At 40.9% G+C, this 24,235-nt stretch overlaps 1 protein-coding gene across 17 annotated transcripts in view; it reads right to left on the reverse strand.

Moving 5' to 3' along the window:
- The window catches only part of eya1 (EYA transcriptional coactivator and phosphatase 1), a 158,795-nt gene that overhangs the window by 78,026 nt on the left and 56,534 nt on the right, over nucleotides 1-24,235 (reverse strand). For all 17 annotated transcript variants that reach the window (XR_008723331.1, XR_008723332.1, XM_055634470.1 and 14 more), the window contains 4 exons: nucleotides 15,629-15,711; nucleotides 10,329-10,506; nucleotides 6,862-7,004; nucleotides 6,296-6,379 (listed from right to left, as the gene is read on the reverse strand). Coding sequence is in view for 15 of the 17 variants with exons in the window: in XM_055634470.1 (XP_055490445.1) it covers nucleotides 6,296-6,379; nucleotides 6,862-7,004; nucleotides 10,329-10,506; nucleotides 15,629-15,711 (488 nt within the window). In the remaining 2 variants the exon portion in view is untranslated. The remainder of the gene's footprint in view (nucleotides 1-6,295; nucleotides 6,380-6,861; nucleotides 7,005-10,328; nucleotides 10,507-15,628; nucleotides 15,712-24,235) is intronic.

Consider the following 24,235-nt stretch of genomic DNA (forward strand, 5'->3'; position numbering starts at 1 on the left):
AAAAAGACAAGGACTATTTTACTTATTTTCTGAGCAGCAAAACTTCTTACTCAATAAAAATGACCTATGTGAAGTTGTAGGCTAATAAATGTTCTTAACATCTTTCCCAAAAGCATTTTCTCACTAAAAAATGTATAATTTCCTATCATCTACAAAGTCCCTTTCTCTAAATAGTTAGATACACCACTAACTGAACAGGAAATTTGCAGATGCAATCATGCAAGAAAATGTCAGGCTTCAGCTGCTCTATAGCATTTGCACCTGTCCACAGTTATCAGTACTGTCTGCAGATTGCCAGCTTTTTCCCAGCCTCCAAAATCCAATCATCATGCAGCTGGTTTGAACCGTCAGGTTTATGTACAAGAAGCGCTGATGCCAATCAAGATAACTGATAAACATAAGATAGACACTAAAAGCTGGAGTAATTCAGCAGGACAGGCAGAATTTCTGGAGAGAAGAAATGGGTGACGTTTTGGGTCTCGACCCTTCTTCAGTCTACACCTGAAAAGTCATCAATTCCTTCTCTCCAGAGATGCTGTCTGTCCTGCTAGGTTCCTCCAGCTTTTTGTGTCTATCTTCGGTTTAAAACAGCGACTGCAGTTCCTTCCAACACATTTTAACTGATAAATATAGCTGATGAATCTTATCCTATTTATCGGTTTTCAGCCCACAGCTAATAGACGTTGTTCAAAGAACATTGCATTTATCCTGATGTGTTAATGTAGTTACATGACAAATATAAAATTAACGGTTTTGCCATACACAATGTAGGATTAAACTGAATAAGCCTGCATTTCAAAATGAGCTGCTGAAATTATTAATTTTTAAACATTTTTTTACAGAACTGATTTATTCAGGTCTTTTTCAAGGTACCAACATTTCTGGAGCACATTCCCAAATTCTTATCACCCTCACGTAATCCTCCTCCAAACAGCAATCAATGAAGTGTGAGAACTGCCAGTGTTAGTCATTTGGTACACAAAATTGCTGGAGAAACTCAGCGGGTGCAGCAGCATCTATGGAGCGAAGGAAATAGGCGACGTTTCGGGCCGAAACCCTTCTTCAGACTGATGGGGGGGGGGGGGGGAGAAGGAAGGAAAAGGGGAGGAGGAGGAGCCCGAGGGCGGGCGGATGGGAGGGTGGGAGGAGACAGCTAGAGGGTTAAGGAAGGGGAGGAGACAACAAGGGCTAGCAAAATTGGGAGAATTCAATGTTAATGCCATCCGGACGCAAGGTCCCCAGGCGGAATATGAGGTGCTGTTCCTCCAATTTCCGGTGTTGCTCATTCTGGCAATGGAGGAGACCCAGGACAGAAAGGTCGGATTGGGAATGGGAGGGGGAGTTGAAGTGCTGAGCCACCGGGAGGTCAGGTTGGTTATTGCGGACTGAGCGGAGGTGTTCGGCGAAACGATCGCCCAACCTACGCTTTGCTGGAGAAGCTGCACCCGCTGAGTTTCTCCAGCAATTTTGTGTACCTTCGATCTTCCAGCATCTGCAGTTTCTTCTTGAAAACAGTGTTAGTCATTTATCTGGTTGCAGAAGGCAAGAAAATGAGCTTGATCTTGTTGTATTTGGACAAAGTCCCTAACTCTGACAAGTTAACAGCATAAGGAAATTTCATCCTGAGACAATCTATCCCATTGCAATTCAATCTTTCCAATAAATTATGTGGAAAATGAAATGCGCAGATGAAAGCGAGACACTCACATTAAAGTTGATCTTAACAGTGCAGAGTGCACGAAGGAAATCAGTCAATGTCAGGGATGGGCTGGGGTGGGCTAGTGGGAAGATAGTAAGTCACCCCAGGGTATAGAGTCCCAGGGGAGGGTGGGGGGGTTGGGTAATGGGCAAGGTCAGGAATCATGTTAGCAAGTGGAGGAATCAGGGCAAGGATCAGGTATCGAGGATCAGTTGATCGGGCTTGGCAACAAGTATGTCAGGGGAATGGAGTGTGACCATTATTTGGATGTGGGGCATTTGGTTGAGAATAGTTTGTCAAATGTGATCAGGATGTGTTGAGTTGCTGACAGGTAGATGGCTGATAGGGGGAAAAGAAGGAAAGCAGGTTAGTTGAAGTCATCCTGAAGCGGGCTTCAGAGTTACAGCGATGGCCTGTATCCGCCAGAGAGACTCGGACTACGCAGGCCATGCTTGCGTGACTGAAAATTGTGGAGCAATTGTGGAACATGGTTGGACACCAATGGATATGTCAGAGGCACATAGTGCACTGGTGCACAAAGAAGACAAGAGGGATATTTGCTTTTAAATTGTCCAATGTCCTGGGATGTGTCGTTTTGTTTTTTTAACTTTGTGGGAAATGCGTATAAAAACATAACTGTGATAAGTTATTTTAATCTTATTTCGGATTATTTTGTCAGAAGATCAGTTGTGTTCTTTATAAAAAGCCCAGTCCCAGTAGTTTGTTTCAATAAAGCCTCTGTGGCAATGAAATAAAGACTGCAGTTTCCTGGGTCCCTGTTTGCTCAGTATGCATGACCAACAAAAAGTAAATAAATACCACAGAGTCAGCCAAGGGTTCAAATACTTTTCTCATCAAAACAAAGGCATGTAATTAATGAGTGAGCACAATGGACTTTTATTATTTTAAACCAAACAAAAACGTGTTTGTGGAATAGATTAATGGCCTCAATGACTCGGAACGGTTACCTATACTTATCAAGCAATTTATTCTGTGAATTTGTGCAAGTAGTTAGATTGGTGTGATGTTGATAATATTTAACTGAATTATCTCCCATGAGTCTATTATCAATACTCAGGCAAGACTCTGCTCTATCCTGTGCAATTGGATTCTCGACATTCAAATTGGCAGACTACAATCAGTAAAAATTGGAAACGATACTTCCTCTTTGATGAAGGGTCTCGACCCGAAATGTCACCCATTCCCTCTATCCAGAGATGCTCCCCGTCCCGCTGAGTTACTCCAGCATTTTGTGTCTATCTTCCTCTTCGATAATCATTAGTACAGGAGTACCTCAACGCTGTGTGCGCAATCCCCTGCTCTACTCCCTCTATACCCCCGAGTGTGTAGCCAAGCACAGCTCCAACAACATTCAGTCATAGTCATGGTCATAGAGTGATACAGTGTGGAAACAGGCCCTTTAGCCCAACTTGCCCACACCGGCCAACAATATCCCAGCTACACTAGTCCCACCTGCCTGCGCTTGGTCTATACCCTTCCAAACTTGTTATATCCATGTACCTTCTTTAACCATTCCCACTCCGACCTCTCTGTCCTGGGTCTCCTCCATTGCCACAGTGAGCAACACCGGAAATTGGAGGAACAGCACCTCATATTCCGCCTGGGTTGCTTGCTTCCGGATGGCATGAACGTTGAATTCTCCCAGTTTTGCTAGCCCTTGCTGTCTCCTCCCCTTCCTTAACCCTCGAGCTGTCTCCTCCCATCCCCCGTCCTCGGGCTCCTCCTCCTCCCTTTTTCCTTCCTTCTCCCCCCCACCCCTCTATCAGTCTGAAGAAGGGTTTTGGCCCGAAACGTCGCCTATTTCCTTCGCTCCATAGATGCTGCTGCACCCGCTGAATTTCTCCAGCATTTTTGTGTACCTTTGATCTTCCAGCATCTGCAGTTCCTTCTTGAATACCTTCTTTAATGTTGGGATATTCCCAGCCTCAACTACATCTGGCAGCTTGTTCCATACACCCACAACCCTGTGTGTGAAAAAGTTACCCCTCAGTTTACTACTAAATCTTTTCCCCTTCATCTTGAACCTATGGTCCTAGATTCCCCTACTCAGGGCAAGAAACTCTGTGCATCAACCCCATCTATTCCTCCCATGATCTTGTACACCTTTATAAGATCACCCCTCATCCTCCTGTGCTCCACGGAACAGAGACCCAGCCTACTCAACCTTTCCCTATAGCTCACACCCCCTAGCCCTTGCAACATTCTCATAAATCTTCTCTGAACCCTTTCAAGCTTGACAATATCTTTCCTACAACATGGTGCCCAGAACTGAAAACAGCATTCTAGATGCACTCACCAATGTCTTATACAACTGCAACATGACCTCCCAACTTCTATACTCCATTGTGCCAAAAGCCTTTTTGACCACCTTATCTACCTTCGACTCGACCTTCAAGTAACCATGCACTTGCACTCCTAGATACCTCTGCTCTACAACACTCCCAGAGGCCTACCATTCACTGTGTAGGTCCTGCCCTTGTTAAACATCCCTGAATGCAACACCTCCACAGTCTGAGCAATGAATTCAACAGATTCACCACCCCATGACTAAAGAAATTCCTCCACCTTTCTAAAGGTACGACCTTTTATTCAGAGTCTATGGCCTCTGATCCGAGAATCTCCCACTAATTTTCATTCATCTCCTGCTTTATGCCTATTAGCGGGCAGAAATGTAAACCAACGTGTGTAAGGAAAGGACAACGCTAACTAAATGGGTGCAGACGGACTGCTGGTTCCCACAACTCTCAGAATAAATAAACCCCTTCTTCCTCCAGTACTTATATTTGCTGCTCTTCCTGTAAGTATTAAAAAGTGGCACACTTTCCATACTAAAGTTGTACCAAATTTGTAAGTCAGTTATGGTTGTTGACAGTGATTCAAAGAAGATTCAAATCTCAAAACATTAATGGCTGAGCTCTGGATTTTCAAACACACAGAGTTTGGACTTAAATCATAAACAAATTAATCAACTGATCAATCGTGAAAACTAAATTCTCTTATTAGTTTCCCGAGCTATCCAGTATTTGAACTGTTGCTTTGGACCAAGCCCAAGGGTGCGTCACCCATTCCTTCTCTCCAAAGATGCTGCCTGTCCCGCTGAGTTATTCCAGCATTTTGTGCCCATCCTGCTTCTTTCTTTCTCCTCTCCAAATCCTTACTACATAACTTATTTTTATCCCTTTCCATTCCTGCCTCTTCCCAATTCTGCTTCTTCAGTGACCAGTGGAAAAATAACAACACGTTCAAGTTACCGTTTAATAAGCTGTTAACTCTCCATTCAACAATGAAACTAATTACAAAATAATTTGCAAAATAATAAGTGCTTGAGGAACTCAGCATGTCAGGCGGAATCTGTGGAGGGCCTGAAAAGATAACTTTTCGAGTTAGGACCCATCCTCAGACTCAATCATCACAAATCATTTATTCAATTGCACTTTCACCTTCTCATTTAATGCCTTTATCCTATTAGGAACCAACACGTTTTTGTCAGTCTGCTCATTCTACTTCTTACAATGCTGGAGTAACTCAGCAGGTCCAGCAGCATTTCTGGAGATAAAGGATTAGGTGATGTTTCAAGTCAGAACCATTCTTTAGATTCTGATCCAAAATGTCACCTGTTCATTTTCTCCAGAGATGCTGCCTGACCCGCTGAGTTCAACGCTGACTCCAATGTTTTGTGTCTGTTTTTGTTATAAACCAGCATCTCCAGTTCCTTCCTCCAATGGTTATTAGATTATTTACTTTGGATTCTGTTGATGAAACAGTTGTAGCAATTTTTTTCTGTATAAACAGACATATTTATGAGCCATTCAAATATTTTTTAATGATGCACTTTAAAATGTGGTGCGTAAACGATCCTTAAGTCAGTACATCAATGCAAAATGGGTAAGTATTAACGCTTGCTCTAAAATGTGAATCCATTTATGTTGATAAAACTAAATATTGCAAGAAGCAATGTACAACTGTGATCGTACCACGCTCTTGTGAATTACCCTACCATCAACCAATCACAAAGCTATTCAACCCAAAAAGTTCCTTACTCTAATCCTAATCTCAGTTGGAGAGATAGCAGTGGTGCTATCCTTAACCATATCCCTAGGCATAATAAGTATAATACTGGATGGACACCCAGTAAAAGACTGGACATTAAATATGACAAAATAGGCATCCCAGGCTTTGATGCAAAGTTCTCCTAATTAAATTCATTACATCTACGTTTTCCATTTTCATTTCCAAAATAATTTGTTTTTATTTTGTTGTGTTAAATCAATGAGAAAAGTAGTTCTATATAACAATCATTTTAAAATGAGCACAAAACATTTGCTCAAATATCACACAGGAATTCAGTATGAGAAGAAAGTTGTCATGTATAATTCATTACTTCTTAGGAATCCTTTTTAAATGTATCAGAAAAAACATGGCTATCATATGTAATAATGAAACTGATTTCAAAGATTAAAGCTGTAACAAATTTTCAATAACATCTAACATCTGTCACATTTCTCAATGTTAAACAGCACATTCTTTAGCAAAAAACAATTTGAACATCTGCAGCTATTTTTGTTTGATACTCACCCGTCCATATCTATTGGCATAGGACCCTGTGAGCAAAGAGTGAAAAACAATGATAGTTTCATCCAGGTCCCATATGAACACTCGCTGTGAAAAAACAGAGAAATCAATGTTGCCCTCTGCATATTGAAAAATGATACCTCAACCAATAAACATGAAACCTCGGGGAATTATTGTTAAGTGCTACTGTGTCATGACCCAGGGTTCTGCATTGCTCACCAAAAGACTTAAAGTGAAAGTCTGAGACCAGCCTAATCTATTGCTAAGCCACTCATCAAATGAGGTAATGCTTACAGGTGATGGTATCTTAATGCTTGGCGGTTTCCAGATTGCACTACATTAACTAATTCTTTCATTTAACAGATCATCTATCAAGAGAATTAACATTAAAAAAAAATCAATACGATAAACTGTTACTGTTAAAAACAAAAAGGTTTTAAGCCATTCAAATCTTTCATTATCAGCTGCAAGCTTTCATAATTATATTAGGCAGTGCAGCATTTATTAGTACTCGTACGTCATTTCAATGTTTTATTTACTTTTAATGGCATCCATATAATCACTCGTACCTCAAGGTCACTGTCTGGGGGAGGAGAGGGGTTATTGTTTCTCCTGCCTCTTCCACGTGACTTTCCATCTGAAGCTCCACGTAACCGATCTGATTCTGAATCTTTGATGGTGGTGGACGGACTGTGGATTGTACCAAATTCTCCTGAAATATAAAATTACATTCAACTTCCAACAAAGACACTTGAGGTATTTCTATACAAACGTGTGTGTTGCAATTTTAGATGGAATAAATATGTATCTGGCATTATTTTATTGGGTAAAGCAATGGACTCTTACCGCAGTGATGAAGGCAAATTTGGGTTTGTAACATTAATAGATGAATGTCAAATACCATCCTGTGAAACCTTAAATCAGCGGAATTAGCCAATTTTAAATAAAGGACTTCTGCCGCCATTAAAATTGCCGATAAAGTAATTTCTTATTTTATTATTAACACTGGCAACAATAATTTCTATAACCTGTATTGCTAAGATTAAAATCATCAGATTAAACTTTTCAAGAAAATGTCTCCGTATTCTGACAGATGTTTGTAAAATAACACCTTTTCTGTTTAATTCATTTATTTAACTATCACAAATCTCTAAAACTCCTACATTTTTTATTGTGACTTAGCTGTAGCAATCACACTTCTGAATCTGAAAGACTTGGGTTATTTTACCATGTTAAAGGCTCTATATAACTGTTCCAATTAAAAATAATCAAAAATGAAACATTAACTCTCTTTCTACAGGCACTGCCTACCTGCTGAGTATTTTTAGTGTTTTCTTCTTTAATTTCAGACTTACAGCATCCTCAATCTTTTTCTTTCAGTATAAGAAATCTTGAAGTATAAGACCTCCAACGGACAAAAGTGCCGCTTTTGTATTAGAGTTGTCTTGGTAGAGATCTATCTTTAAGATGAAATCAAGAACCTGGTTGGATGCGCTGATAAATAAGGAAGATGCTGTGATACCATTCTTCCTAGCACCAACTCCATCAAAATACATGGAGCATTAACTCTGTTTCTATCTTCACATTGCTGCTTGACTCGCTAAGTACATTTCTCCTTCATATTTGCTGCATGACTAAATGGAGTACATTCTCCCTAGACCCTTGATTATCTAATATATCCAGTAGGCTTTATATATCTTCTTCTAAGAAAGCAGTTGCAAAGTAATTGTTTCATTCCTCTGGCATTTCATTATTTCTCCTGCCTCTGTAAAGGTCCACTTCTTGGTTCTCCAGTACGGAGTTATTACTATTATTACTAAGGATGAGGAACAGCTTCTTCAACAACACTATCACATTGCTGAACTCGGAGTCCCGCCGATAGATTTCTCCAGTCTCTCCGTCCACATTGTTTGCTTATTCTGTATTTTTATTTCTATATTGCACTATTACTACAAACAGATGCTAAACTGCATTTTGTTGTACCCATACTTGTATCTGTGCAATGACAATAAAGTTGAATTGAATTGAATTGTCAATCCTCAGGCCAACTGAGATTGACGGCAACTTTATAAAGATTTTTGATGTCACTAGGTGTGCATCTGGTGCCAGAATAAGATCAGATGTGAGTTTGTGAACTGTACCTGGACGATCCTAAGCCAATGCCTCTTGGGCATGTAACCGAATTCCATCAATTACATCAACAGTCCCATAAAAAATGGAATTAATGTAGGATTAGTATAAATGAGAGTTGACTGCCAGTGGGGACTTTGTAGCAGGGAACATGTACAGAGGGATTTTTGAGCTGCTTTTGGAATTAATGAATTTTAGGACCCTGCATCAAATCTCAAGTTGTACAGGATGATTGATTTCTCAACATCCAGTTAGGCAGCACAGTACTAGATGCCTGTGGACTGCTAACTAGTGAAGGGACAGCACTACAATGGTCTGCTATGCTGCTGTTTTATAGTCACCAAGTAACTGCTCCTGTGTAAGAAGGAACTGCAGATGCTAGTTTACACCAAAGATAGACACAAAATGTTGGAGTAACTTAGCTGGACAAACAGGCAGCACCTCGGGCAAGAAGGATGGGTGACATTTCAAACCCTTCTTCAAACTCCTCCTTCTCCCCTTTCTCATCGGGCAGAAGTTACAAAACTTGAACGCACGTACCATCAGATTCAAGAATAGCTTCTTCCCTGTTGTCATCAGACTACTGAACGGACCTCTCATAAGCTAAGGTGTTAAACCCTATCAAAAGGGCTTAACTCGAACATTATTAGTGAAAGAAAAATCAACGACTTGCCATACTAATATCATTTTGACATGAATGGCAGAGTCATGTCAGACTCTTTCCTAAGCCAATCGCAAAGATAAATTAATTCTATTGCAAGCTTCTGTGAAACTAGGACTGGTCTAAGTTCAGACCTGGACAGAATACTCAATTACAATAGCAAGTACAATTTCTCCAGGACCTCCAGATTGAACCACACAATGGCAAATAGAAGCTCCTCAGTAGCCACATGCTCTTCCACCAACATACTTTTAATACACTGGGAATATTAATTTTCAATTTTCACTGTTTCAGTTTGAGTTCTTCGGGCAATAAAGCTTCTCTTGGAACAAAGGTTGGAAGTCAAATCCTTCATTTGGACAAAATAACTATTTTTTCAAACATATATTACAAAATAGTGACATCAAGGCTTTTCCCCTGCCCAACTTTCCTCTTTCCATCTTCATTGCCACTGTGATTCGTGATATTTTAAATGGGGTCAAATCCAAATCATATCCTAAATTCTGGCTGAGATTCCTATTTCTTCCCGCAAACAAATTCTTGTAGTATGCTTAAAGTAAGTTCCACTAAAATAAACTCAACTGACAATTTCCTCCAAAATTGCCAGCCCATTTGAATTTGTTCTCATGCTTTCTCTGTCAGGATTTTGTTTATTCACAAGATGTGATCACTGCAGACAAGGTTGACTTTCCTTGAGAAAGTGGTGCTGAACCACATGTTAGTAAACTGCAGCAATCTATACATGCAATGTCTCACTGGGCCAGTACAGGGTCAGTTAAGAGTCAGTCGCATTGATCTGGGGCTGGAGTCACATTTAGGCCAAATCTCCGTAAGACAGTACTTACCTTTTAATATAGATAATGAGCTTGTTTTTGTAGCATTTTACTAATGTCAGTATCAGAACTGATAATACTTAGATTAATTTAAATTCCCCAATACCTCTAGTTTAGTTTAGAGATACAGTGTGGAATGTGGGAGGAAATCGGAGCACCCGGAGGAAATTCATTCAGTCACAGGGAGAACATACAAACTCCGTACACACAGCACCCATAGTCAGGATCGAACAAGTCATGTCAGCAACTCTACCGCTGCACTATTGTGCCACCCTAATTGATTCAGATAACTAAAGCACCTCGAAAAATTTGAATCCCATGGTATTTTTTTTATTTTCTCCTACATTTATGACTCCATTCCCACTCCTTCAAATAAAGGTCAGCATGAAGTAGATTAAAATGTTTTTATTACCTGTAGCAACATCCGTAATGGCCTGACTAGTGACAGATGGTGAACTTTGGAGTTGATATGTTGCGGTGGTTGAAGGAGTCGCTGGAGGACTGCTGTTGTTGCTTGTCACGTAAGTATATGGAGAATTGTTATAATACTGTGAATATTGCCCCTGGCCAAAGCCTGTGTAAGAATATTCCTAGAAAAGGCAAAATAAATAGATTTAGAGTTTGTTTCCTTACAAGAATAAATAATTTCTGTTTTGAGCATGATTTGCTTTGCCTTATCCAGATATTAATGATAGGTTGTTGGAAACAGCTGTTGAAATGAAATATATGTGAGCCGGCATGTGTAAAGCTAAATTTAAGTTTCAAACAAATACTGGAACAAAGAACTTTCATTCACTTAATATATTTCACTACTTAAATGTAGTCCGCAATTCTTTACAGCCAATGAATAACTTTTGAAGTGCAGTTACTCCCCTTCAAAAGTACTAACATCTGTCAGTAAATTTGCATCCATCAAGATTCCACAATATATGACAGTGAAATAAAATTGAATGTAGATGCTGGTTTACACCAAAGATAGACACAAAATGCTGGAGTAACTCACCGGGTCAGGCAGCATCCCTGCAGAAAATGGACAGATGATTTTTCGTGTTGGGACTCAAAATGGGTAGGTGACGTTTTGGGTTGGGACCCTTTTTCTGACTGTAGAAAGGACCTGGCCTGAAATGTCACCTATCCATGTTCTCCAGAGATGCTGCTTGACCTGCTGAGTTACTCCAGCAATTTGTGTCTACCCTTTTTTTTTCCACAATATGGGACAGGGTAATGTTTTATACAGGACCTGCTGGAAGTAAAAGGATTGACATTAAATATTGACCAATAGTCCTACGTTCTTTGGAATAATGCCATGGTTTAATGTTGTGTTCATCATAGTCGACAAGCATTGGTTTGGCTTCTCATGTAAAAGCTGAACCAACAAGCATCAGAATATTTGTACACCAGTCTTTAAAAGTGGATTTTAACATACAGTACTCCTTCCTATTTAGAGGTGATGGGGATCACTAATAAACACCCGATGTATGACAAAGTGTATGATCCCAGGAATGAATAATACTGAAGCAAAGAATGTGGTAAAACGTTTTCCAGACAATGCAGAGATGTACATAATTATCAAGAAAAGGTAGAGAATAACAACCCAACCAATCGGTAGTAAAGAAAGCAAACTCAATGCTAGCATTTATTTCAAGAGGGCTTGAATACAAAAACAGGGATGTAATGCTGAGGCTCTAAAAGGTGCAGATAAGGCCACATTTGGAGTATTGTGAGAAATTCAGATTCAGATTCAGATTTATTGTCACATGCAACATTAGGTACCGTGATATTTGAGTTACCATGCAGTCATATAATTAAAAGAACACAACACAATTAAAAGAATGATAGAACTTAACATAAACATCCACCACGGTGATCACTGTGATGGAAGACAATAAAGTTCAGTCAGTTGTTCTCCCGCGTTTGGGGCCTTGGCTACTTTGCAGTCACCACTACAGACAGCCTGATGTACAAGCCCTATTGTCTGGATGATCAAAGCTCCGACGTCGGGACGGATGGAACACACTCCGCGGCTTGGAGTGCCCGAATCGCCCACTTTCTTATCGGAGACCGCGGTTTCTTGATGTTATAGGCCGCAGGCAGGCCAGCGGTCAGAGCTCTTCTCCAGTGATCCCTGGCTCTGGGATGTTAAGTTCAAGCCACGCCTGCTGCTAGAAGCTATGCAGACCGCGGCTTCACAATGTTAAAGTCAGCAGGCCGGCGGTCGAAGCCTTTCTTCTGGCTCTGTGATGGAAGTCCACGCCGTGCCTGCTGCTGAAGATCTGAGGTGTCTCCGGAAAAGGCCGGACCAATCCAAGTTGTTAGGCCGCGAGGGAGGGCGAAAATGCGACTAGGAGAAAAGTCGCATCTCCGCCGAGGTAAGTGACTGGAAATGGTTTCCCCCTATTCCCCCCCACCCCCCGCATAAAAACACACCGAGAGACATTAACACATACATTTAGACATACTAAAAAAAAAAGTCGAAATGACAGACACACTGCTGGCGAGGCTGTCGCTCGTGCCGCCACCTGATGACAAATTCTGGACAACATATCTGAGGAAGGATGTTCTGCCTCTGGAGAGGGCCCAGAGGAAGTATAGAAGAAAGATCCCAGGAATGAGTAGGAATTTATTTAGTCAGATGGTGGTGAATCTGTGGAATCCTTTGCCACAGAAGGATGTGGAGGCCTAATCAGTGGATATTTTTAAGGCAGAGATAGATAGATTCTTGATTAGTAAAGGTGTCAGAGGTTATTGGGAAAAGGCAGGAGAATGGGGTTAGGAAGGAGAGATAAATCACTCCTGATTGAATGGCGGAGTAGACTTGATGGGCCGAATGGCCTAATTCTACTGTCACATGAAAAAAATTAATGTAACATCCATGGAATGTCAATTAAGAGTGAAACCAAGAGAGAGAATTGGCACACAAATGAAGGTGCAGAGTTTCGTGTCTTCAGAGTTTAATTAATGTCCGTTGTTCTTCTTTTTTGGCAACTCTTTTAACTTTCTCCTTTACTCATATTTCATTCTCAGGCCTTATGTCGTTTGTCCTGGCCACAGACATAAGGTATGCCCATGAAAATCATTACAATAGATCAGTTGTTGGTTGACAGGCAGTAGAGCTGCTTCCTTAACAGCGCCAGAGACCCGGGTTCATCCCTGACTATGGGCGCTGTCTGTACGGAGTTTGTGTGTTTTCCCTGTGACCGCATGAATGTACTCCGGGTGCTCTAGTTTCCTCCCACAGTCCAAAGACGTACAGGTTTGTAGGTTAATTGGCTTTGATATACAAAATGTAAATTATCCCTAGTGTCTAGGATAGTACTAGTGTACGTGGTGATCACTGGTCAGCATGTTTCCGTGCTGTATATATCTACAGTCTAAAAAGTATATAGACAGCAGGACTGCTGAAAACTCCTTAAAACTCTCTGCTCTGCAGTTAAATGATTAAATAATGAGCACTATTCCTTCATCCAAGACCTCAAAATTTAGTTCAAATTAGCTTTAAACATTCCAACCCAATTCTGCTTTTGCATATGCTGACTCACATTCATCACCTTCTCCATTGACCCAACACTAATCTCAATTCTGCTTATTTCTGTGCTTTTTAGATATGTTTCTTATATATTATCTTTGCATCAGGAAGATGGGCAGACAAAGTTATTTACCTTTAATAACTTCATTCTCAAAATAACTGCTTAGGATAACAGCAGTATGCATAGTTATGCTCATATTTTTCTAGAATTCAGCATTCAAGAAATAATGTGAACAATAAAACTGAGCTATGCCTTTAAAATATTTACCAAATAATGGATGTGGCAGTGTTGGGTCTTAAGAATCAAAGTAAAATATAAAGTACCGGTTTTGGGCTTCCTTGTGCTCTCATGATTCAATGACCTGAAAATGAATCTTCTTAGAAAGCAAATATAAAACAAATATACATTATTTATATGTAAACTGAGAGCAATTGCAACTGTGTGAAACACAGTAAAGAGAAAGCTTGTTTAGAGCAACAAGGTACATTTGGCATCAAAAAGCCAAAAACCTTGATGTTCTGCGATTTCTCTACAATTACTTTTGGAAACTCAACTTGGCACTACTGTGCTGTATTGCTTAAGATTGCTCCAGAGAATTTTTCTGGGCAGAAACTCCAAGCATATACTTCCAACATATTTTCACTGAATTTTAAAAAACATTGTGGCAGCATGGGTGTTTATGGAACCAGCTGATAGTTGAACAACTTAGAACATTACAACCTCCAAATAAGCTCCAAATTACATACTTTATTTTTGTCTTTGCACTATTATTGTGCAATAATATTATTATATATGCAACAAGTATTATTGATATACTAATCAAGAATCTATCAAACTCCACCCTAAAAATATCTATTGAGTTGTCCTCCACAGCCTTCTGTGGCAATGAGTTCCACAGATTCATCACCCTCAAATATGACAATAATACCCACTTGACTCTCGATATTCAATATTACTGATATGTTAACAGCACTTTCCATGCCTCGGTAGTTTGACTGGTTGAAAAATTGCAACACAGACCAGACCCCTCACTCGCAGCAACCTTCAGACAATAGGAGGTCATAAAGTCATAAGAGTAGAAGTAGGCCATTCGGCCCATTAAGTGTACTCCACCATCCAATCATGGCTGATCTATCTCTCCCTCCTAACCCCATTCTCCTGTTTCTCCCCATAACCCCTGATACCTATCAATTTAGCATGACTGATAGATACCCTGAACCAGTTCCCATTGCTCCAAATGAGACTAGTTGTTTGATGGCAACCATTACCTAATTTCTCAAAAGAGCTTCTTAAACAGACATTAGGATCCTCAAATGTTTGCAAAAAGTCTAGCTTATGCATAGAGTAGTCACTCACTATGTATAAATCAACAAAACTGAATATGGTATTGAACATGTTTTAGATTGGACTGCAGATTGACATAAAGCTCCATAGATTATGCAGTTAAACTGAAAAAAATCTGAGACCTTGTACTGGAAAGAGAAATGGTAGAGAGCTGGCTAAGAAGATTGAAGATGTCAGCAATAATTTGAAATGGCGTGCATGTGTGCAGGTGCATGTGTTATTGGAAGCTTCCGATTGTGCTGACCTTATTGCACGTAGAAGTAATAAATGTGCAAATCCCAACCAATGTTCTCCAGAAGTAGCAATTACACTAATAGAATCTGATAATGCACCTCATTTGCAGATTAAATGAGTTTGTTGCAGGACACAAATAGATGCTGTGGTCATGTACATCCATTACAAAATGCAACCACCATTTTTTCTGTAAAATTACTTTGCATTCACAAGTTCAAATTAGCCCTTACTATTTGGGTTCTTCTGCCATTTTAACTTAGATAATATTAAGATGATTGCTGGATCAGGGCCCCGACCATGGGTGAACAAGGGAGGAGGAGGACTGTCTGAACTGTATTGTCTTCCACCACAGTGACAAATGCTGTGGTGGTTGTCTGTGATGAATTATGTTGTGTACTGTGTCCTTTTCTAACTGTAACGCTGCATGGTAAATTACATTTCACTGCACCCCATGGTGCATGTGACAAATACATTTGAACTTGAACTTGAACGGATTTATTCTGGTACTTATTTTTATTTTACAGCTATATGAGCATGATTTAAGTTTTTATTCAATTAGTTCTGCAATATAGTTCATGCACAAATATAAAAGATGAAGGCACAATACCTGCTGTGAACTATTAAAGCCTGGAGAATGTGTAAGTGAATTGCTGCCCGTGTAAATTCCTGACGAGGATGTAAAACTTCCCCCTGAAAAAGAAAACTTCTGTCAAATTTCTATTTCTTTTATCAAAGTCTATATCCTGTACTTTGGGGAAAATGGTGAACGATATCAATATGGTATACAAATACAATATTGTTTATTAAATACGTTTTCTTCCCAATAGTTATTCCTGGATTCTTGCACACTGATTCAAGGGAATTGACCTCAGGCCTGGTAACATTTCTGCCATTGAAAATAACTTAAGTTAAAAATGATAGAAATGTAATAGCATTTTGTAGCCATTAAAATAACATTGAAAGTTTTGAGGAGTTTCTAAGGTATTAATCTCACTTTGGATTCGGCAATTCTACTGCTGCCCAATATTACATTTAGTTTAGAACTTCACTATATATTAAGAAAAAAACAACCGAGCTTCTGAAGCTTGAAACATTTCTGAAAGATAAATTTTATTATTAGCTTCCACAACAATTATGCCTTATTATTCATAATCAAGGCATTAGATGAAGACCCGCCAAAGAAAGGGCAGATTTATAAATGGCATTTTCCAGTCATGCTCCCGTCTTCAACTTATCACTCTCATCACTTTGCCTGAATGATAGAAGAGCTAATTTAAACTATTTTCCCTACATCTCATGCCCTACAGCTAATATACTTAGCCTGTTGTCAGTGGGCAGGAAGTAACAATAACGTTAGATAATCTTATTGCTTTCAAGAAGGAAAGACCAACTTCGGTGGTGGTATAACTGAGGCCCTTTTCCAAATCTTGCACAGAACATTTCACAATCCACATGTATATAAATTGATCAGCTATAATCAAATAAACAACATAATATGTAATACCTTTTTCTTAGACTTCCAATCATAGACAGGACCTCAAACGTACTTATTAAGTGCTACCGAACTGAATGCAACCATCTGTACAAGTCGTGTCAATGACAAATTCTCAAGGATAAGGGTTAGCTGCTGTCTACGAGCATCTGCGACTCCAAAGGTCCACCACAGCTGCTCCATTTTCCTCTCATATCCCAAGTGACTTGTGCATTGACTAATAATTGGCTGATAATTAGCCACTGTAAATTGCCCCCACTATGCAGTTGAGTGATGGAATTTAGGAGGAATTGGTGGGAATGAGGAGAGAATAAATTGAGATCAGTAAAATCAGTCTTTGATCGTTGGCACAGACGATGCTTGTTTCTGTGATGTATGACTATGAATGATTTCAGAGTTTCAACACTGTTCATTTGGCAGACAGATGGTTATCATCGACCGAGTTCCCGAGGTTGTCTCAGGTGCCGAGGTTGCTCACACATTCTGAACTTACCCTCACCAGAAAATTAACATTGACACCATTGACAAGGTTCAGAGGCGTGCAGCCCGGTTTGTTAATAACAACTATTCAAGTGTTTCCGATATGTTCAATCGCCTTGGCTGGGAGTCGCTGGAGTCAAGACGCACCTAAGCCCGCTTATGTACTATCTACAAGGTGACTCATGGCATCATCCCCAGTAACATATCTCACCTCATTCAATCCAATACCCAGAACTCTATAAGACTCAGGTCACTTTATTTATACTAGAATTAGAGCAAACAAAAATAGCTAACAACAGTCACTATATCCATGGACTATCCCAGAGTGGAACATCCTTCCTGACACCACCAGGTGTGCACCAACCTTGTCACTCTTCAAGTCACAGCTCGACAACTTGGACGTGGATCATCTCACCAAACTTGCCCACATAAAAATCTAAAAGTAACCCTTTTGCAACCAGTGCCCATGTGAACGAAACCTGCACGAGTTAGCCCAGCTATTGGCGGTTGCGCAATAAACAGGTAGAAGTAGAATTTACCCTGTTTTTCTGAGTAGGTGAAAGGACAACCATTGGTAACCAGTAGGTTATATATTTCTTAAAGTGCACAACATACTACAATGGTAACATTTGGGAATAACTAGGTGATCACAGGGCAAAGTGTTTAATTTTCTTGTCAATACAACCTAGTGGGAAACAGAGCCAAGACCAAAGACGACAAAAGGATAACCAGCTTTATGGCAGTAGATGAACCAGCTGATCAGATTACTGGCAGTTCATTTTATTTTTTATTGAATTCAGTGGAATAGATAATCAGGTAGTTTGTAAAAAAACTATTAGTTTCTGTTAATTTCCTTATTTTGCTTAAAATATTCTTAAAAGAGTGTAAAATAAATGTGCCATTTGATGGTGGATATACATTATTTTCTTATGATGCAGGAGATGGCTACATGGATCATCGTCCATGCTGGCTGTGAGAGCAGATCCACCAGCTGCATTCTCCCACATATAATCCTGTAACCTGTTCACGTTCACGTGCCCCTCAAATGTTCCCTGATTGTCTCGCTGCCCATCTACATTAAGGTGTAATTCACAGGAGCCGATTATTCCACACCTTTGGAATGCGAGAGGAACCCAGAGCACCCCAAGGAAACCCACAAAGAACAAAGGGAAAACATGCAAACTCCAGGTGGCACGGTGGCACAGCAGTAGAGTTGCTGCCTTACAACACCAGAGACGCGGGTTTGATCCTAACTACGGGTGCTGTACAGAGTTTGTATGTTCTACCTGTGACCACATGGGCTTCGCCCGGGTGCTCATTTCCTCCCACACTCCAAAGATGTATAGGTTTGTAGGTTAATTGACTTCGATAAAGATTGTAAATTGTTCCTAGTGCATAGAATAGTGCTAGTGTACGGATTGACCGCTGGTCGGCATGGACTCATTGGGCCAAAGGGTTTGTTTCCATGCTGTATCTCTAAACTAACCTAAACTAAACTCCACACAGAGAGCACCCAAGGTCAGTATTGAATTCAGTCTCTGGAGCAGTGTGGTAGCAGGACTACTTGCTATGCCTGTAGCTCTTATGGTGCTTCAGGAGGTGATATGAAGGAAACTAACTCCTTGTCATTCAAAGTGCTCTGCTCATACGAGGCAATGACAGATTGCACTGAAAATCATCAACCTATGGTGCGGGTTAGCTGCATGTATCCATGAAACAGAGGGGGGGGGCAGCTTGTTCAGATTCAGATTCAATTTTATTGTCATTGCACTTTTCAGTGCAACAAAATGGTTTAGCGTGCAGTCATAACATAGAATAAATAACAAAACACACACTCAACACAGTTTAACATCCACCACAGTCAGTCCACCAGGCACCTCCTCACTGTGATGGGAGGCCAAAAGTCCCAAAGTGCTTGTCTCTTCCCTCCTTTCTCTCCCTCTGCACTGAGGTGATCCAGGCCTCCGATGTTGTGACCCCACCGGGTGATGGTAAGCAAGTCCCGCGGCTGAATCCGAGCTCCATGAACTGGCCAGTTCAAACTCCGCAGCCCGGGATGGTCGAAGCTGCCGCCCTCCAGTCCAGCGGATGAAGCTGTTGTTGCGGGAGCTCCGGATAAACAGGTCACCAACCTGTGACCTGCGAGCTCCCGACGATGTCGTCCACTGGCCCGCGGCCGAGCCTCCAAAGTTGGGTCGCAATGACACCACAGCCCCGAAGTCGGCTAGCCTCGCATTGGTAAGTCCTGGCTCTGCCTCCAGAGCCTCGAGGTCGGCCCCAGTTGGAGGCCGCCAGCTCCGCAATAGGCCTCAGCGCAGACAGAGACGGAGACGGGGGATACGGCAAGAAAGGTTGCATCCCCCACCCCCTGAAGGAAGAGTCAAAAAACATGTTTCTCCCACCCCCCCACATATACACAACTAAAACAAACCAAAATAAACTGTAACAACGGGACAAAAGAAAACAAAAAAAGAAAAGACAAACAGACTGCAGGCGAGCCGCAGTTGCAAGGCAGCACCACCACTTCTGGGATTACATAATTACATCTTTAAGTAAAGTGCTTGATATATTTGAGAGAGCTTCTTCTTTACTGTTTGGAATGACGAATCACTCAGGCAGAATGCAAAACTGCAAGCTGTAGGATGGCATACCCATAACAGAGTCAACATAATTTTAATTCATTCAAATAGACAGAGAACTGGATGTACTCCATTATAAACAGACAATCATCCTCTCTATGTTTTCCTTTCTGCACACCACCAGGGCAATACTTTATGATCAATTATCAAAAAGCCTCCTGTGCAAATAAGCTCCCTCTTCAAATAGACACAATCAATAAGAGTACCCACAATCATTCCCAATTGGTCATAAATATGGTTTGCAGTTCCTATTATTGCAGTGCACAATATTTACTGACCCATTGTATCCTTATCACTGGGAGGAGAATAGGACTATTTCAATTAACTTTACCTGTTAAGCAGTGTTTTGTTCCCATGTAATTGGTTCCTTAACAAACCTCGGAATGCACAAAACAGCTGTGGCTGCTTTATCAGCAGTTCATCTGAACCTGTTAACTCTCAATCCAATTTTTAGGAACCAATAGTTAGAGCATGTGTACAATTCATGTATTCAGGTTGAGTCACCCAAGCAGAGTTTTTTTTTAAATACATAGGGAAATTAGAACAGAGCACTTCAGAATGACAATGACAATAAAAGATATTATTATATTATTATTATTAAGATATGTTTGGAGGTTAAAAGGGCCATTAATGCTTTCCTTATGCATTCTTCAAAGTCCATCCAGCTAGTCTCCTTGTGCCGTCACTTTGACAGGATTGATTGTGCCCATTTTCCTTGTCACACTGATTAAGGAACGCTTAAAATGTGCAAGTATTCATCTTCAACATCAATGTGAGGGTTGTGGATGGCTCCATTCACCATCCGCTTAATTTCAAAAATGTTATTGTGTTTCAAAAACAGGTTATGCAAGCTCCTTTATCCAACAATTCTATATTTCTGCTAGAGTTCTTTATCATTTTCATAAAATTCCTTAAGCTACAAGGGCTGGCCAGACATTGGAACCGAAAATGTTCAGTTTCCAAGTAATAATTGAAATTTCCAATGAACAATTTTAGTGCTATAGAGTCATACTGAGCAGAAACAGGCCCTTCAACCCAACTTGGCACAGTGGCGCAGTGGTAGAGTGCCTTCCTTATAGTGCCAGACACCCGGGTTCGATTCTGACTATCGGTACTATCTGTACAGAGTTTATACGTTCACCCTGTGATCCTGTTGGGTTTCTCTGGGTTCCTCCCACAGTCCAAAGATGTACAGGTTTGTAAGTTAATTGACTTCTGTTGATTGTAAATCGTTCCTAGTGTGTTGGATAGTGCTAGTGTCCTGGGTGATCGGCACGGACTCGGCCAAAGGCCTGTTTCCACACTGTATCTCTAAAGTCAACCATGTTTTACAACTGAGTGATGAAACACATGAGAGCATATATTATATATAAACTTATGGCACCAATGTCTTAATGTAAAGGTGATATGTGAGATGCTGACTGAGTGGGAATGAACAGATAAGTGGAAGCACTTCTTTGCCAGTACCTGGTCCACATCTGTCTGTACCCATCCTATTCATGTAATGTAGCCATTTACCTTATCTCTGTTTTTTATGATTTTGTAAACCTCTAGGTCACCTCTCAAACTTCTCCACTCCAGGGAATAAAGACCCAGCCAATTTAGTCTCTTCTTATGGATTCAGGGGCTTGAGTTATAAGCCCCTGAATCCAGGTAACATCCTCGTGAATCTGTATGCACCCTTTCCAGCTTGTTGACATCCTTCCTATAGCAAGATGATCAGAAATGGACATAATACTCTAGGCATGGTCTCACCAATGGCTTGTACAGCTGTAACATGATGCACCCCATCTCCTGTATTTCATACCCTTATAAATGAAGGCAAATGTGCCAAATGCCTTCTTCACCATCCTCTCTGCCTGTTTTCACTTATCACTGGGAGCTTGACTTGACTTGACTTCATCTCTGATATGCTAAGTGCCTTGAGGAGCGGCCTCCAACAGGAAGAGACCGGGGACTCTGGTGCCGACTCACCTCACCGTCGCGGAGCTGGCAGAGTCCAGAGCGGGTGGACGCTGCTGCTGCTGCTGCTGCTGCTGCGGAGGCTGCTACTGCGGGTCTGCGGACGACCGCACCGGGAGCCCGCGGATCCCTGGAGGGAGACCGCTTTTCAGGGCTCTCACAACGGCGACTTCTCCCGCCCGAGTTGCGGGGTCGAAGAGCTCCTGGAGCGGGGCCTACATCACTGCCCCGCGCGGCTTGGAATGGCCGCGGGGCTCTGTGCGGGCGAACGCCGGGGGCTCCAACACCAAGCCCCGGTGTGCGACCTCGCACCACCCGGCGTGGCTTTAATGGCCGCGGGACAATCGCCATCGCCACTGGGGGCTTTGACTTTCCCTCTGACATCGGGGGGGGGGGGGGATAGTGCAGTGGAGAGATAAGTTTCTTTTGGCCTTCCATCACAGCAATGTGATGGAGGTTTATGTAAATTATGTTGGGTCTTGGGTCTATTTGTTTGTAATGTCTGGCTGCAGAAACGGCATTTCGTTTGGACCTCCAGGGGTCCAAATGACAATTAAATTGACTATTGACTACTATTGACTATTCAACACCCAACAATGGCCTAATGTGTGCCCCACATTTCCTTGATTATCGGTGCTTTTTGTATACCTTCCATTCATTATTCCTAAGTACCGTCTTTATCTCTCAGTCTGAAGAAGGGTCTTGAAACAAAACGTCACCTATTCCTTTCCTCCAGATATGCTGCCTGATCTGTTGAGTTGCTCCATCTCTTTGAATCTTTCACTCAGTGCTGACTTTAATTACTCGTGTGGCCTCATTATATTCTGCACCACCTTTATGGTATGATTTTCCTTGAAAGTACAGAAAACAAAATGTTTCCATTGTTTCATCGGTACAGGCGACAATAATAATAAACTAAATTAAATATGCATAAGTGAATGAGGCAAAGTTTGTCACCAGGAAACTCCAACAACATCCCAAATGTCTCCAGGTGGGCCACCTCTGGTGGTGGAGAAGCTATATGAAAGCCCATTTCAGGTTCTCCATTTCTTCTTGGTGGTCTGAGTTCCCCTCTTCTGAAAGAAAGAACCTGGGAGCGAAACTAATTGCATGTGTTGAACAGGTGGTGGAGAACAATTTTCATGCTGCCACTGAAAATCAGCAACATGGTATAAAGTCGGTTGACGTGTCAGCGAGAGATGCAGAAAGGAATGGGTCGACTTGAAAGGTGCAATGGTGTGTGTGATGACTGCTGGACTAAGCTGGTGGGAAGACTGAAGGAATTATAGAGTAATGCACACAAGAGAATGCAAGTTAATGTGTCGCCATCCCAACTTTTCTGACCTGCTGAATATTTTAAACCACCTTAAGCACTCAGACCAGGACGTTGAAACCGTTTCAGTGTAGTTCACTACTGTGGCTCCCCACAGCCGCATCATTCTTTCCTTTGCTGTCAGTCTTCCTTCTCCCAACAGCACGGAAGATAAAGGTCCCGGTGAGCTCTTTATTTCCCAGCATGACACAGAGAGAGAAAAACAATAACTCCAGAGGCAGCTCGGGTTGCCAATACTTAAATTACTCTTATTTTGTTTTCTCCTCCAGTTATTGCACAGCCAACTCCCAAATCCATTAAATGCCTATTTTTTTTATGCCCATTTACAGAGTGAAATTGAAATGGAGACACTTGTTGACATTATACATGTTTAGCCTAATTGGTCAAAAATTTGGAAATTCAGTGGCTGGGTTAAAAAGTCACAGAATACGTGCTCCAGACACTTCCAGTTTTCCCAGATGCTACTGAAAACTCAACCTTGACTGCTTTCAGCATGCCAGGAGGTTAAAATTCACATCCAAGTGCTCACACATTAAAAGACACAAAATTATTCCCAGGGTAAATCAAGATTTTCAAATTAACGGCGTGACTTTTTAAAAACGTACTTATTTTGTGTTCAGTTGGCTGATCTCAGTCAAGTAAGATTGTGTGTTTTATAGCTGGTCTCAACTCATAAATTAGCAGATTTGTAAATGAAAAGACAACCTCTCAATTGAAAAGAAAACACTTTCAATCAAAACCCACTGATTCTTGCTTGCGATTCCTTATGGATATTAATTGCAAACAGAAACAAATATAGTCAAACAATGTTCCCATATTCAAACAGCCTGCCAACGTCACTATTTAAGCTCACAAATAAGGAATACATAACGGCTCTCTAGGGTGAAGTATTGAAGGGTTGAAGGCCTTTGGAAAAATATGAACAGTACCAATGAAAAAGAAATCAAATAATACTACATTGTGATTTAAGGAATATATATTAGACATTCATTTTTTACTTAAACAAAATTAGTCAAAAATGAACATGATAAATATTTCTAATTTCCCCAAAGAATCTATTTTGTAATTCATTTGTAAGAACGGCAAATTAAAATAAGTCTGTACACATTTAATATCCAATCATCACCAAAAAAGAATCCCAGGAGAAACCTTAGCTCCCTCATAGTTTCAAAGCTCTTCAATATCACCAGCTTTCGTAAAAATAACACAGGAGATTAATTTACAGCAGTCGGCAGAAAAAGTAATTACACCTCTGTTAAGGGAAACAAAATGAACACGGCCCTTTCATCCTGTGGTCATCATCAACTC

This window comes from Leucoraja erinacea, chromosome 4 (genome assembly GCF_028641065.1).
Source record: "Leucoraja erinacea ecotype New England chromosome 4, Leri_hhj_1, whole genome shotgun sequence".
NCBI lineage: Eukaryota > Metazoa > Chordata > Chondrichthyes > Rajiformes > Rajidae > Leucoraja > Leucoraja erinaceus.